Source organism: Uloborus diversus, chromosome 3, assembly GCF_026930045.1.
Source record: "Uloborus diversus isolate 005 chromosome 3, Udiv.v.3.1, whole genome shotgun sequence".
Classification (NCBI taxonomy): Eukaryota; Metazoa; Arthropoda; class Arachnida; order Araneae; family Uloboridae; genus Uloborus; species Uloborus diversus.
Window position 1 is genome coordinate 44558553 of NC_072733.1, and position 17426 is coordinate 44575978.

General features: G+C 33.4%; 1 protein-coding gene across 1 annotated transcript in view; it reads right to left on the reverse strand.

Annotated features, from left to right (window-relative positions):
• LOC129219344 (ATP synthase mitochondrial F1 complex assembly factor 1-like) overlaps nucleotides 1-17426 on the reverse strand; it is a 254835-nt gene that overhangs the window by 34141 nt on the left and 203268 nt on the right. Inside the window, exons 3-4 of the mRNA XM_054853707.1 lie at nucleotides 11118-11180; nucleotides 783-833 (exon numbers count right to left, since the gene is read on the reverse strand). Coding sequence (XP_054709682.1) covers nucleotides 783-833; nucleotides 11118-11180 — 114 coding nt within the window. The remainder of the gene's footprint in view (nucleotides 1-782; nucleotides 834-11117; nucleotides 11181-17426) is intronic.

A 17426-nucleotide genomic window follows, 5' to 3' on the forward strand; every position in this document is an offset into this window, starting at 1 on the left:
GATACAAAACATTTCCTATGCCTTGAAATAAACAAGGGTCTACTTAATGTAATTTTTGGGAGCAGAGAAGGGATGACTGGACTAAAGTAGTGAAAAGTTCTTCAGGCCAAAAAAACTTTTATCCTTGTTTTTATGGATGGTTGTTGAAATTTTAAACAAATGCATTTCTTGTCTAAAAAATACACAAATCGTAAGAATAATAATTTGAAAAAAGTTTTAGTTTCAAAGAATTTTACTGACTTATGCTCTAAAAAAAGGTCTAAAGAAGGCCTTTTCAATAGCAATTGAAAGGAAAAGCTAAAAAATTTTAATAAACAAGTATATTTTTCTATTCAGTTTTTACAGTTGATTTTAGAAAAAGTATTTTTTCATTTATAACAGTTGATTTGGCATCTGCCTACCTTTTTTTTTCTTCTTCCTTTTTTTTTTTTTTTAAATGGAATTTTAACAATTGAGTCTTGAAGTATGAGCACAAACTCAATTAGCTGAACAAAATTTTGTAACTAAGGTTCCAAATTAAAATAATCAGTTATCCAACCTTTTGAAGCACAAAAAATGCAAATTGCATTTTTCCAATTTGCATTTTTTGTGCTTAAAAATGTTTGGTAACTGATTATTTTAATTTTCAGCACAAAGGTATTTATTCGATATAAGGTTCAAATGTTATTTGAAATGAAACTAAAAAATGACTTAGGAATACACGTAATATGAAAATTACTGATGAATTGAAATAATAGTTCAGCACAATAGAGTAGAAATGCATGAGCAATTGTTATTCTCACCGGCAAAACGGCATACAGTCCATCTTTGTTTTGATGATACTGCTTCCAAATCTAGAGAGGAAAAATATTTGTGTGTGTGTATATATATATATATATAAGAATAATAATAATAATAAAAGTGAAAATTATTGAAAAGACCACACCAAAAGCCCATAGATGCGCAACGCAGCAAAACTAAAATGCCAAGTAAATATAAAAATAAGCAAACGGAATTGGTGGTTTAAAAAATGGTTTGACCGTGACAAACCATTTTTTATGAATCACCGAGGTGGATGAATTTTACACGTGGGAAACAGGCGACTGGTATGTCTCTGGATTGATCTTCTGGATATGATTTTATTTTTATTTTATTTTTACGTTGACAACTGGAAAGGATTTCTATCATGTTGAAAATCGGATTTGACTCTGTTTATATGGATTTCAAGGTAAGATAATTTTGTTATAGGCAGGTACTGTCCCATGGATGGCTAATTATCGGAACTTGTTTTCCAAATTAGTCGAGGCGAAACCCCCAGCTTTTAGTTTTAGGTTTGAGCTCTAGTTTATTGTTTTTAGTGTAGCAAGTGGTGCTTTTGCCCAATGTTACTCTATATTGCATGTACTGGAGCTTAAACATTCTCTTTTAGTTCAAAGTTAAATTTTTGGTCTTTTGACCATAATTAATGAATCCTCCACGGCTGATGAGCTCTGGATTCATACTTTATCTTTTCCTATTTAATAGCTGTTTGCAATTTTCCTTTTTATCATCATTAATTATTTATAATTTGTTTAATATTTGAAATTCTGTTTGCTTATTTTTATATACATATATATATATATATATATATATATATATATATATATATACACACACACACAAAGTTTTAGTTTTGCTGTTTTGCGCATCTATGGGCTATTGGTGTGGTCTTTTCAATATTTTTCACTTTTAATATTGTTATAAAATTATAATTATATATATATTAGTGATGTGCCGGATTGTTAAAAATGTAGATCCGCGGATACGAATACGGATCCGTATCATTTGTGTCAAGATCCGCGGATACGGATCTCAAATTATTTTTTTTTACTCAAATCAACAATCCAAGTGTAAAATTTGTTAGAAAGGTATTCCTGTCAGAATAATGGCAGTTTCTTCAAAAAATGTCAACTGCGGCAAAAATATGATCAAGGTTATGATTTACTCTTTAAAGAAATCCCCGTTAAAATTGAGGGAGAGCTGGAAGTAATGAGCCAGCGCTGCATTAATGCTTAGATATAATGTGAAGAATTATTTCTAGCTTACTTGGTAGATGTAGGATACAGGAGCAAGACTGTAAAGCTGCTACTGGACAGGCTATAAACAATTTTTAGCATTTTATTTAGCATAAATGCACTGACCCATTCCACCAAATTACTCCGACCGACGGAATAACAGAGACGGGAACACCTTTGCAAACAGTAAATAGAGAATTCAGTCTCACTTTTTTTGAAGGATGCCGAGGAAAACAAAAATGAAGAATAACAGAAACCCCAAATCAATAACAAAAACAAATATTAATTAAAAATTAAAAAAACATGTCCCAGAGAGCCGACCTCATATTAAGATGAATTTCTTGGGTCAGATTACACATTTGTTAACAAATATGAACAGACAGCTGGTAAAAAATTTAAATCATTGAGCTTTTTCTCCATATCTTCTGACTATGAAATTGTTACCAATCACGCGTATAAAGACTTAGAATTGCATTTAAAATGTACTTAACGAGATTATAGCTCCTACTGTATATAAGTTGGAAGTTTCAAATATATGTCAAACGCAGAAAACTTCGTTCTTTCAATTAGAGTCAAAAATTTTAACGTACGGATAAATTTTTACTACCATAATTGTGAAAAACGTTAAGTCGGTTTTTAATTAATATCTCCGGTAATTAAAATTCTACAAAAAGAAGGCCAAAGTAAGAACACTTTCGATCAGTCACCTTTTGAACGAAAAATGAACTATCAAAATCGGTTCATCTGTTTAGGAGCTATGATGCCACAAAAAGACACACTGATACACACTTTTAAAACGTATTTCCTCTTCCTTTTTGCAACAAAGGAGGGGGGGGGATACAAATTGGCTTCTGAAATGATCTGAATTGGCTTTTGATTCTTTTTAAATAGAGAATAAAACCTGATTTAAACGGAATGTAAGCGTCTTTTATTCAAATATTTAAAAATTTTTAGAATAGAAATGATCCATTTAAGATCCGCCAAAAAAGATACGGATACAGATCTTCATTTTCCCTCGGATATCCGCGGATACGGATACCCGGAACATCACTAATATATATATATATATATACCATAGTAACAATGATGAGTTTACAAAGGAATGGGATTCCCTGTTGGACAAAGCAACCAACTGTTCGGCAAATGTCCAAGTGGTTGGTTTGCTTCAAAGGTATGGAGTGCATAGGAGTTGGTTAAACCAACGGGCTAGGTGTATGAACCTGGTACTCAAGGAAATTTGCGTTAAGCGTAGTATCAGGTTTATTGATGTGTGGAGTAGATGTAAACGAGATTGGATTGCTAGGGATGGCCTACATCTGAGTTCTACAGGGGTCAAAATGGTTAGTGGTTTGGTTTTAGAGGCTTCAGAATCAAAAAACTAAGTTGGAATGGGGGGCATGGTTTAAGGAGCAGAATTCGAAAGGGTACTAACTATCGGGATTTTAGTAGAAACGGAAATAGGGTGGCTAATAAGAGAAAAGATTTTAACAATTGGGATTCAAACAATCGTGCAGCATTAAATAAAAGTAAGATGGGCTTACTTAAGGTTTTTTATACAAATGCTCGTAGTATTAGGAACAAGATGGAAGAATTGAAAAGCATAATTATAGACGAGAGGTTGGATATTATTGGAGTTACCGAGACATGGGCTACCGAAAGTGATGATGATTTATTATCTATTGCTGGGTATAATTTGTTTAGACAAGATAGAGTAGGTAAAAGAGGTGGTGGGGTTTTATTTTATGTCAGAGACACTTTAATTTGCAATGAATTGGTAATTAATGATAAACCTAATGAGATTGATATGATTTGGATGGAGTTGATTAGTAATAAGGGCAAAAAAACTACGTTTGGGGAATATTTATAGGCCACCCAACTTAAGCCAGGGTCAAGACGAACAGATGTTTAGTATTATTAGTGACATTTCTAGCAAGGGGTCAGTCATCATAATGGGAGATTTTAATTTTCCAGGAATTGATTGGAATAATTTTTACCATAGTAATACCAGAGAAGAGGATTTTTTGAAAGTAATTGGTGACTGTTTCTTAGATCAAATTGTAACTCAGGGTACTCGACAGGACGCGATTTTAGATCTAGTTTTCTGCAACATGGAAGGCTCTGTTCAGGGGTTATGTGTAGGGGAACACATTGGAGATAGTGACCACAACAGTATTAGGTTTGGGATTAAATTTGATATGCACAAAGTAGAGAATTTTAGGTTTGTGCCCAATTTCAGAAATACTGACTTTGTGGCACTTCGGCAGAGTTTGAAAGCAGTTTTTTCTTCTGGATTGGACAATAGCGATGTGAATCTTCAGTGGGCAGAGTTTAAGGAAAATCTAGTGAATACGGTTAGGGATCATGTTCCTTTTAGGAGAAAGGGTGTCAACACTAAAATTTGGCCAATGTGGTTCTCCAGGGAAACTAAAGACGCTCTAAATTACAAGCAAGCTGCTTTTCATAGGTTTAGAGAAACAGGTCACAGTGCAGATAGGCTCCAATATTGTAAGGCAAGGCGTAAATTTAAGTATTTGGTACGGATTCAGAAAAGAGAGTTGGAGCAAAGACTGGCAGATAACATAAACAGGAATCCCAAGAGGTTTTTTGCATACGCTAATTCGGGGAAAGTTCGAAATAGTCATATTGGGCCACTGGTTGATGAGCACGGAATTTTAATTCAGGACGATAGTGATATTGCTAATATTCTTAATAACTTTTTTTCGAGTGTTTTTAACGATAACTGTATCTCAACAGTTGACACCAACAAGACACAAGCTATAGTACAGCTTGAGGACTTTGTATTTTCCAGGGATGACGTTTTACTTCATTTGAAAAAAATTAAAGAGACTAAGGCTCCGGGCCCAGATAATATTTATCCGAAAATTTTAGTTGAATGTGCAGAGGAATTAGCAGATGTAATCGCAAACATTTTCAATGCTTCTTATAATTCGGGGACAGTGCCAGAGGACTGGAAGCTGGCTAACATTACACCGCTCTTCAAGAAAGGGTCTAAAGGGAGTGCGGGAAATTATAGACCTGTGAGTCTAACTTCGGTGGTTTGCAAAATTTTTGAAACATTGATGAAAATTAAGATAGTGAATTTTCTAGAAACTAATAATCTATTGACTAGTTTTCAGTACGGTTTTAGGAAAGGTAAATCTTGTGCAACTAATTTATTACATTTCTATGACAAAGTTACCATGGCTTTGGACAATAAGAAGCCTGTAGATGTTGTTTACATTGATTTTCAAAAAGCTTTTGATAAGGTACCGCATGTTGCTCTACTTAGCAGCTACTGTAGAAAATGAAGAACAAGCAAATCAGCTGCAAGAGGATCTAGATCATATTACGGAGTGGGCTGATAAATGGGGTATGGCTGTTAATGTTGGGAAATGTCAAGTGCTACATTTAGGGCATGGAAATAAGTGTACAAGTTATTATTTGCAAGGTTCAGTCATTAGTCAGGCAGACAAAGTTACTGATCTGGGGGTCCTAATAAGTCAGGATTTAAAGTTTAGCCAACAGTGCAGCATTGCTAGCAACAAAGCCAATAAGATGCTTGGGTTTATCAATAGATCTATTTCAAATAAATCTAAAGAAGTTCTTCTGCCCTTATATAGAAGTTTGGTAAGACCCCATTTGGAGTATGCTGTTCAGTTTTGGTCTCCTTATCTTAAGAAAGACATTAATGTATTGGAAAGGGTTAATTTTAGTTGAATGTGCAGAGGAATTAGCAGATGTAATCGCAAACATTTTCAATGCTTCTTATAATTCGGGAACAGTGCCAGAGGACTGGAAGCTGGCTAACATTACACCGCTCTTCAAGAAAGGGTCTAAAGGGAGTGCGGGAAATTATAGACCTGTGAGTCTAACTTCGGTGGTTTGCAAAATTTTTGAAACATTGATGAAAATTAAGATAGTGAATTTTCTAGAAACTAATAATCTATTGACTAGTTTTCAGTACAGTTTTAGGAAAGGTAAATCTTGTGCAACTAATTTATTACATTTCTATGACAAAGTTACCATGGCTTTGGACAATAAGAAGCCTGTAGATGTTGTTTACATTGATTTTCAAAAAGCTTTTGATAAGGTACCGCATGTTGCTCTACTTAGCAAATTAGCTGATATAGGAATAGGAGGGAAAACTTTCATTTGGGTAAAAAATTGGCTGACCGGAAGGAAACAAAGAGTAGTTGTAAGGGGAAATTATTCTAATTGGAGTGAGGTCTTAAGCGGGGTTCCTCAAGGATCAGTGTTAGGGCCTGTTTTGTTCATTGTCTTTATGAACGATATTCACAAAAATGTTTCTGGGAACATGAACTGTTTTGCTGATGATGTCAAAGTTATGGGGACTGTAGAAAATGAAGAACAAGCAAATCAGCTGCAAGAGGATCTAGATCATATTACGGAGTGGGCTGATAAATGGGGTATGGCTGTTAATGTTGGGAAATGTCAAGTGCTACATTTAGGGCATGGAAATAAGTGTACAAGTTATTATTTGCAAGGTTCAGTCATTAGTCAGGCAGACAAAGTTACTGATCTGGGGGTCCTAATAAGTCAGGATTTAAAGTTTAGCCAACAGTGCAGCATTGCTAGCAACAAAGCCAATAAGATGCTTGGGTTTATCAATAGATCTATTTCAAATAAATCTAAAGAAGTTCTTCTGCCCTTATATAGAAGTTTGGTAAGACCCCATTTGGAGTATGCTGTTCAGTTTTGGTCTCCTTATCTTAAGAAAGACATTAATGTATTGGAAAGGGTTCAAAGGCGGGCTACAAGGCTGATAAGTGGACTTTCCCACTTAGATTATGATTCCAGGCTTGGAAGGCTAAAAATGTACAGTCTTGAGCAAAGAAGAGACCGAGGGGACATGATTCAGCTGTTTAAATTTATTAAAACGAAAGATATTACGGGGCTAAAGTTTAGCACTGAAAACAGGACAAGGGGTCATTGTTTTAAGCTATTTAAATCTCAGGCTAACATGGATATTAGGAAAAATTATTATTTTAGCAGGGTAGTGGAACCTTGGAATAGCTTACCGGAAGAGGTGATAATGAGCAAAGGAGTAGACAGTTTTAAGAGGGCCATTGATCTTCACTGGGGATTGTAAATTGACTAGGACCAGTCTAGCTGGGCCCAGAGCCTGTTGCTGGTCGTCACTTTTGTATTTTGTATTTGTATTTTTTATATATATATATATATATATATATATATATATATATATATATATATATGTGTGTGTGTGTGTGTGTGCAACGCAGCAAAACTAAAAAGCCAAGCAAATATTAAAAGTATACAAGCAAACAAGTTTTAAACAATTTATACAAGAAATACTTATGAGAAAAAGGAAAAATACAAGTAGCAAATTAATAGGAAAAGGCAAAGGATGAATCCAGAGCTCATCGCTCCAGTATATGTATTACAGAGTAACATTGGGCAAAACGCACCAAATGTTAAACTTTAAACAATTTACAGCATATACTGGAGCTTGAACTCTCTTTTAGCGAAACCTCCTGCTTTTAATTTTAGGTTTAAGTTATTCTTTATAGTTTAACATGTGGTGCGTTTTGCCCAATGTTACTCTGTATTACATATATTGGAGCTTGAGCACTCTTTTAGTTTGCAGTAAAAATTTTTTTGTCATTTGACCATATTTATTGAATCCTCCACGGCGATGAGCTCTGGATTCATCCTTTGCCTTTTCCTATTAAATTGCTGCTTTTATTTCATTTTATTAAAATTACTTTCATGTCTTAAATTTCTTGCATAGTCACCATGTTTGGTCAATTGCAAGATGGAAGCAGACAATAACTATTTAATTTCCTAAGTTTCCAAAAACAGAACTGGATGCCTATCTCAGTGCAAACTACTGATAATAACATGAAAAGAGCAAAAAAAATTGTGTGTGTGTTTTTTTTTTTTTTTTTTAATTAGTTATTTTCTGGAAAAGTGAAATTTTATCAACAAAATTGTATTTTTTGTAAATTTCATCTGAAATGCAGTTTCTTGCCGACTTTTTATTGATTTATTCTGGTTCGGATCTATAAACTATATAGGGCCCCCTTGCAACAAAATCTGTAGAGCCCCTACTCAGAAGTCATCTGTGTATATTTGTAATGTTAATAAGTCTTAGTGCTAGTTTGTTTCCATTTTTCTTCAATTTCTTGAGCTGTTGGGTCCCTTAAGGATGTGGGCCCTCTCGCATTGTGGGGTCTGTGGGTATCCAGATCCAGGCCTGCATTTAGTTATCTATTTATTTTCGAAAAAAAAAAAATGCATGTTTATAGCTTTTAAAATGTAATTCTGTAAAGATCTATTTATTTGTTTTTTCATAAAAGTAGTAAAACCTCCTCTAACATTTTGTACTTCAAAACTCAGCAACAGTGGTGGCCACCAAGTTTTTTGGGTCTAGTGACTACTGGCCACTTAGAAATTTTCTGAATCTTGACCTTTATGAACAAGGAGGAAAAACCTTCATAAATGGGGAAAACTTCATAAATGGGAAGCAAATAACAAATAAATTAACAATAAAATATATAACGAACAAGCTTCTGAACTATTGTTTAAAAAATACTACATACATAAACAGCGTTTTAAACCCCTTTGGTCCGAACAATGCAAATACGAGTCAGCGCAAGATGTTCTTTAGATCCGAATGACGCTTTCTTGCATTATGGCGAATCTTACTTAGCAGGCCGACGGATGCTCATTTGAGTTGTCCTTTTGGAACAAAATATTGACTATCAGACGGCGTAACTTATCCATGTTTCATTCAAAAGATTACTCTCTTATAGTAATATTTCTTTCTCTGACGCTTTTCTTCTGTTTTGCCAAAAATACAAGTTTTCTATTACTTTAAATCCCTTTTAAGCTTAAAAAAGGCCAAAAACTTTTCAGAACAATTAATACTGGACTGTCAAAGGATTTGTATCAATAGTTATTTGCTAAAAAATTGTTCACTTTTGAAAAGAATTGTGCAAAAACCTCCTTTTCAGATTTCCCAAAAATAAATAAATAAATAAAAAACAAACCACTTTTGATGAAAATGTACTAAATATTAAGAATAATAATTTGAAGAATAGTAAAAAAAATATTTCTAATGGAATTATTTTACTTTATTTTTTGACATTAAAGGATGGGAAAAAAAATACTGTTGAAAACTTTTCTTAGCATAAACTTGTTTGGATTACGTAACACCTGACAATTAACTTCCACACTTACAGTAAGTACTCCACAACTCTAGATTTCTCTGAAGAAGATTATTTTTGCTGATATTGAAGTATATTTTAAAATCTCTTTGAAACTTGATAGAAATTCTGAATTTCTCATCTTCTGATACAAAGGAAATAGTAAATTTTTTAAAAAAATATGCCGCCCCCGCAAGCATGCCATTCATTTCACATTTTATAATCGACGAAAGCTATGTGTAGATTAACTTTCAAAGCAAAAGAAGAACGATGCGTATTGCATGAGTATTGTAAGAGCGGAGATCATTGTCAGGTGTTACCTAATCCTAACAAGTTTAGGCTATGAAAACTTTTAAATAATAACAATTCTTTTTTCCCCTCTTTTACTGTCAAAAAAAAAAAAAAAAAAAAAAGCTAAATAATGCCATTAGAAATATTTTTTTACACTATTCTTCAAATTATTATTCTTAATATTTAGAACACTTTCAATTTTTTTTTTTTTTTTTATTTCTGCGAAGTCTGAAACAAAAGTTGTAGCACAATTATTTTCCAAAGTATACAACCTTTTAGAATAACTATTGATACAAATCTTTTGACAGTCCAGTATTAATTGTTCTGAAAAGTTTTCGGCCTTTTTTAAGCTTAAAAGGAATTTAAAGTAATAGAAAACTTGTATTTTCTGCAAAACAACTTTATTTTTTTATTTCAAAACAACATAAAACACACTTCTACATTTTTCTACATAGCAAGAGAATGATTTAAATATGCTACAGAAAAATTTTGATGCAGATCGTAGTAAGTACTCTGGAGATATGACTTATTTAATCTCCCAATTGAAAAACATAAAAACTGAATTTAGATAAAGAGTGGCAACATACAACTATTGACAGAATACTTTCTGACATTCACACTGAAAGAGAAAAGTATTAGCTTGAAATTGATACCAAATTCAGCTAAATTAGTTGAAAAATCAAGAAATTAGAGAGATTTTCTAAATTCATGCCAAAAGGTGACTCCGAAAAACGATCAAAAATCGAATTTTTGAAAAAATTCTCCAAAGTGTAATTTTTATTAAAATGATCTAAATAAAATAATTTGGGCTTTTTTCATAGATATCTATTTGTAAAAAAATGATGGACGAAATCTGAGACATGAAGGCACATGGCTTTAGGCGATTTGACCTAAAATGGCCCACATGTGTTTTAAATGTAATCATTTCAATTTACATTAAGAGACATATTCAAAATGATTGTGTTTGATTCAATTGAATTCTATCAACCGGAAGAATAGCAAAAAATTTCCTTCTGGTTGGGGAAAAGAAAATTTATGGCTGCACTATTGGTAGACAGAATTTGATTGAATTGAATATGATCAATTAATTGTGTTACAGATGAATATGCTCCTCACTTTGTTACTACTCAGAAGTGCTTCCTTTTCTGAGTATGAAAGTCATTCAATAGAAACTGATCAAACCCAAAATTAGTCCATCTTGCTTTCAGATCCTCGGCTTCGTTCCTTTAAATATTATAATGTTCCATTCAAAATTTATCGATTTATTTTATACTGAAAAGAAAAATAAATAAAAAGCCTCTATCTTAAGGACTCTTCAAAGATTCTATTTTGAGTGTGTATCTCTTAATACATGAAAAAGGTTGAGATCTATGACACACTTCTAAATGTCCAATTTGCAGAGGTGGAAGCTATCTTCTTTCAAAAAAAAAAAAAAAAAAAAATTGGATAAAGTTTCAAAAAAAAGAAAAAAAAAAAAAAAGAAAATTAGACTATGAAAAAGTAAAGAAGTTTAATCAATAGAAATAAAACTTGATGCTTATTAAATATAAAACTTAATTCATAGTTAAAAGATATAAGGACTGATTAGCTAAATTTTAAACCTTACTTCTTCAATTTCATCTGCAGATTTACTTTGCATTGCTTCTACTTTCACTATTTGATGAAGTTCCTACAACACAAAATAATAATGATAATAATAATAAATGTTTAGTTATTAAGGAGAACACACAAGAATAACCAAAATAATATAGATTGATTTAACTATAATTAATCAAAAAAAAATTATTATTATTTGCCGATCTTCCACTGTAAGGGAGTTGGATTTTTTTAAAGCTTTTTTATGTACACAAAAATCTAAATAATATTTGTAAATTCAAACAATGCAATTTAATCATCATTCACAAACAAATAAGCTGCATAATCGAGCATTATCTAGTTCATAGTGGTACAGTAGTGGACAAAATTATAAGGACAAAAGAAACATCCCCAAAAATTGACTGCATTTGGTCAGGAAGTCTTGCAAATTTTATGATTTCCTATTCATAAAATGAAGTTTGAATTTAGACATCCTTGTTATATGGACAAAATTATAAGGACTGTTGGATTTGTGCTTTCTGAAAGCAAAATTTGCTGATTTTTTTGTTCTGCACACTGCACTACATAATGATATAAATGCTTTGCTTAGCAAGCAAGCATAAATGGTCAGATTCTATTTTTCGTTATGTCGCTAGGTGCTAAACTTAAAAGAATTTGAGAAAAGAAAAGTGATTGCTTGACAAACTTCACGACTTACTGTACGTCAAATAACAACAAATCTGAATAGATAGAGATTGATCATTTAGAGCTTCCTCAAAAATCCCAGCAAATAAGGACCATAATGATGAACAGGTATGAAATCTTATGTTTTTATGTGTGTGAAACACATGATAATAAGACGAGCTTGCTCCAAAAAACACCAAGAGATTTTAGATCGGAATTTAAATTAGGATGCAATTTGGGAGCTGTTCAACATGTTTTACAAAAAGAGAAAAAAGTTTCATGGTGTGAAACTAATGCCACAACCGACTCTTTAAAAAGTTCATAAGAGAAAGTGTGTCAAAAATTTGTTGTCATGGGTAAAAAGTGTGATAACGTGATGGTTTTTGCTACTTCTGGTACCATCTCTGAGAAGGAAAAAAATCTCAAAACATACATTTGGAGGCGGCTCAGGTCTAAGGAAGTTTTGCAACGGACAATGTGTACCGGAGAAGATCATTACAGTCGAACCTGTTTATCTCGAACTTGCCTATCTCGAAAACCTCTCTATGTCGAAGTTTTTCATTTTCCCTGTACCATAAAGTATTAATTCAATGTTTTCCCCCATGTTTGTCTCGAATGAAATTTTCTGAAAAACTGTATATCTTGAATTTCGACTAAAGTGTCTTTCTTGAATTCGATCCCCAATGATCTTCATTAACTGGAATTTTTAGACAAAAACCATTTTTCTTTATATTAGCAGTCACATAATGCTCCAGAATTAAAACTTTATGTACAAGAAGCAAGTTTTCCAGCTATTATATCCATTCGGAAACTGAGAGGAAGGAGACATTGTTGATTAGTAAAATTGCTTCCAAAGTTTTACTTTCGAGTCATTGCTTGAATTTCTTATTTTTAGAACTTTTTTCAAAACCTCTGTGCCTCGAAACCTCCATATCTCGAATTTTTCTTCTCTCCCGTAAAATTCGAGATAGACAGGTTCGACTGTACAATGCACACCTTATGACCAGAGGTTTTCGTTACATTGGTTTCGACATTATATAGAAATTTCACTTTCAATATATTTGCACATCAGAATGAGGTTTTATTACAGTAATACTAAAACATCAAACTATTCGATTTAATAGTCATTCAAAAATATGTCAACTTCATGTTCAAAAGTAAGTGCATTACTGCACTTCAAATAGCTTCACGGTTTCAATAGCAGCTGCATAATCAAGGACAGTTTGATATTTTTATACAGTGGAGTACTGTTTATATGTTTCTCTTTTATACGTTTTCATCATTAATTCTTTTTTACTTCCTTTTCCAAAAAAGGAAGTATTGTATTCCCGAAAAAATTTTCACTCAAAATTCGGCCTTAATTTCCATTTTGCTCACCCCCGAATTAATATTGAGTTTTTTTTTTCAACCCGACCACACGCAGATAAGTACCTAAGAACATATAAACACAGGAAATATCCACTTTGAAATTCCTCGAGTTAATTACAGCGACTTTTCATGACGTCAGTATGTACGTATGTACAGTGAAACCCCTCTATTATGGACACTAATGGGACAAACTTTTTTGTACGTAAGAGAGGGGTGTCCACTTTACAGAGGTTTTTTTAATTTAATTAACTTTAGTTATTTGTTTATGTTTTTTGAAATCTTAAATGAAATATGTGTGAATTCTACTCTTTCATATGCATAGATTTTTTTTAATTTACTAGTTTTTACCAACATATACATAATAAACAATTATTTTATCAGGTTAAATTCAAATATTACAGTTTTGCACACTCAAAGAGATTTAAATAACAGGTTCGCATAAAAATTACATACCTAATTTGTACTTTTAAAAAATTGTTCGATTGATGTCTGTTGATATGTTTTGATCGATGAAAGTCTTTCATTTTCGAAATGTATCTTAAGTTCTTGTACCAAGTCTAGTCCTTTAGGATCGTTGTGTTTAATTGAAAATTCCCTGAGTCCATCTAATACGCTTAAAGCTTCGTTAACATTTTTAATTGTTTTAACGTCTTCTTTTATGGACAGTTCATCTTCATCGTCATCCTCAACTGTATGATCTTCGTTAATTTCGCGCACTATGCTTGCAATTTCTGTTTCGCTTTCTTCAGTGAAAACTTGGTCATCGATGGGAGCATAGTCTTCAGCGGTCACATTTGTGAACCCTGCTTGTTGCATTAACGACTGCAAATCGGATCCATCATTGTCACAATCAACTTCGTTGTCAATTTCCTCTGTGGCAGATCCTTTTTTGAATCCAACGCGATTAAAGCAACTTACTATTGTTTCTTTTTTAACTTCCTTCCATGCGTGCTTAACCCAGCTGATTGCATCTAACACATCAATTGTTTTGGACAATTCGCTACTTGTTTTAGTTTCTTCCATTTTATTGATTAAATGCTTCATAACTAGTTGTCTGTATTGAATTTTAAATGCTTGAATTATCCCAGCATCCATAGGTTGGCATTTCGATGTTGTGTTTGCTGGCAAGAAGACTATTTCTATATTTTTCAAGTGAAAGTCTTTGGAATGGGAGGGCGTGTTGTCCATAAAAATAACAATATGCCTTTTTTCTCTCCCCAACTTCTTATCAAAAGTTACAAGTCAATCAGATATGACACTGGTTGTCATCCACGCTCTTCTATTTGAATACCAGTCTACAGGTAATTTTTTTATATCCAGTCCTTTAAAACACCGAGGTCTGGCTGCTTTTCCGATGACAACTGGTTTTAATTTTGTACCATCCATGCTGGCACCCAACAAAACTGTTAAGCGTTCTTTGGAGATTTTGCCACCAGAGCAGTTTTCTTTCCGTAAAGTTAAGGTTTTATCTGGCAGAGCTCTATAAAACAAACCGGTCTCATCAATGTTATAAATGTCACATGGCTCGTAATTTTCAATCAAACTAGGCACTTTCTCAAACCATTTCTCGCAAACGTCAGCATCCACATCCATGGATTCACCACATATTTTTTTAAAAACGATATCATGTCTCGTTCGAAAACGATCTAACCATCCATTGGAAGCTTTGAAATTTTCTATACCCATTTCAGTAGCTGCTTCTTTCGCCTTTTCTTGTAAAATAGGGCCAGAAATCGGAATATTTTTGCTTCTTGCGGACACAAACTATTTAAACACAATTTCATCCACTGCAAGGGCATTACTTTTAGGAAAATCTTTTTTCTTCTCTTGGTTTCCATTTATGAACCATTCTTTCCTAAACTTCTCTTTTCCTTTTAATATACAGCAAATTTGTGTGCGTCCCACACCAAACTTTTCAGCAATGTTCCGTATTCCAATTTTATTTTTTTCTGCGAAATCTATAACTTCAATTTTTTCTTTAAGAGAAAGAGTACGACGCTGACGATGAGTATTCAGAGCCATTTCAATGAGAACAATGAAACAACTGAATGCTTTTACCCTTAAGTTTACTTTATGATATTGCATTGGCTTTACTTTTACTCTCTATAAAATATTCAACTCTGCTCCGCTTAGACACAACACGCCTGCTTGTTAGTCATCTGAAAAGGAACAAGGCAACGGGGAAGGGTGGGGGTATACAGACAGAAACTTGCAGAATAATCATTTTCTCTTTTCTTTTCTTTTATTTTTGACGATTTGATGATGTTTTTTGGAATGAAAAATGCATTTTGGTGTCAAGCTGAAAATTTTTTGCTACGCAGTAGATACAAAGTAAAATTGCAAAGAAATATTTTTTTTATCTCCGTATAAGCTGGTTGACTTTGCATTAAATGAAGCCTTTCAATGGAGTAGCTATTTAATTCTCAAGTTTTAAATACTGTCCGCAAAAAAGGATATATCAATGCAGAGATGCCACTCTCTTATTCAAGCTTTCAGTAGAAGTTCAAAAAATTTTCAGTAGTTTTCAGTGCTTATCAGTAGTTAACAATGCCTGACAAACGCTAACACAAAAGTCGAAAGTCAAACACATAGCGACGTCGAAAAATTAAAAGGTTATATGTATTATACCAAGTAAACTTGTTCATCAAGATTATAAGAGGAAATACGGAATTAAATATACACTGGATAATAATTTGAATTTCTTCACTGCTTAATGCAAGTATGATTTCCTTTTTGTATCAAGAGCATTCATGAATCTAATATTAAATACTATGAATCCACTTAAATAATTTTGTGTGCTATGGCAGAAAAGCTTAAAGCAATTTTCAAAATACTTATTCATATGTACAGAACTAATAACAAAAGTTAATATAAATTTTTCAAATGACATACCTTTTTTACATGAGGATGACTGTTACTTATATACAGCTTATTTTTTAAGATATTTTAAAACACATTTAAAGCAAAGTCTTTAAAGGAAAAAAAAAGATGAAATAATTGAACTTTTTAATCTGAGTCCATGAATTTTAGAAATCTGTTGCAAGCCAAACAGAAGATAGTTAAACATGCTGTGCTGACTAATTCCTCCTTCGGTTGTTTTTTTTTTCCAACAAAAATCATTCTGAAAAATTTAAACAACTTGAAGAAAAAAAGTCTGGGAACATTTCCTTAAACAGCTGTTTAGAATGGTCTGCAGTAGCAATGGGCAAATTATGCTCAATCAAAAAACGAGTGAAAAGACACTCTGCTTTGATGACTTCCAAGTTTTCATCTTTTTTTTCTGAAGAAAGTGGAGACTTCTTTAGTGTTCTGCACCGCCTTGGAGTTTTCGACATGCGACTTCGCTGAAACGTGCCGCCGACAATCGTCGCGGCCGCCGTGCGCCAAACTGAAGTTTTTTGTACAAATCGTACAAAACGCCATATTTTCCGATTTTTTAGATTTTTCCAAGCAAGGAAACTCATTGGTGCAAACGTCTGTGAATTTCTGACAACTTTTTTTTTTAGCCCGACTCTCGGGAAGAGGGGACGTCGATCGAGTGTTTCCATCCATTAAAGAAAATAAACAAATCAGAGAAAAGAAACACCAGAGACTAAAAACACACGTGCGAAGAAGCAAGGAGCAAGCGAACGAACAGGGTTGCTGCAAATATCACCCAACGTGGTGGGGAGAATTTCCGGTTAGAACCGGATTCTTTTGCTTTCTACCGTCGCCATTTCTCCATCTCCCATTGTCTGCGACTGCAGACTTCCATAATCGTCAGTACTCGCTCGCTTTGGCGATCGCCAATTTTTTTTTTTTTCATCGCATTTAGCGTTTGTTGATGTCACAAAAATTTTCCATAGAAAAAAGGGCCTTTTCCGTAATTCGTAGTTAACTTACTTTTTAAAATTTTTTCCGTAGTAACTACGGATAATCCGTAGCGATCGGCATGTCTGTCAATGTAAATGACTTCGAAAAGGGTGTCCGTGTCCGTATTTGAGGGTGTCCGTACGAGAGAGGTTCCTTATACATTAGGTTTAATGTCTCTCTGCCGAGGAATTAAAAACTGTCCGCATAAGAGGGGTGTCCGCATTAAAGGGGTGTCCGTTAGGAGGGGTTTCACTGTATATATGTGTGTATGTGCGTATGTATGTCACATAACTCAAGAGCGGTATGTCCTAGAAAGTTGAAATTTGGTACTTAGACCCCTAGCGGGGTCCCCTAGTGGGATCCCTGGAGGGAGGCATCCAGTGCCCCTACCACCCCTAGTGGGAGGTGTACAACTAGACCACTAGTGGGGTCTAGT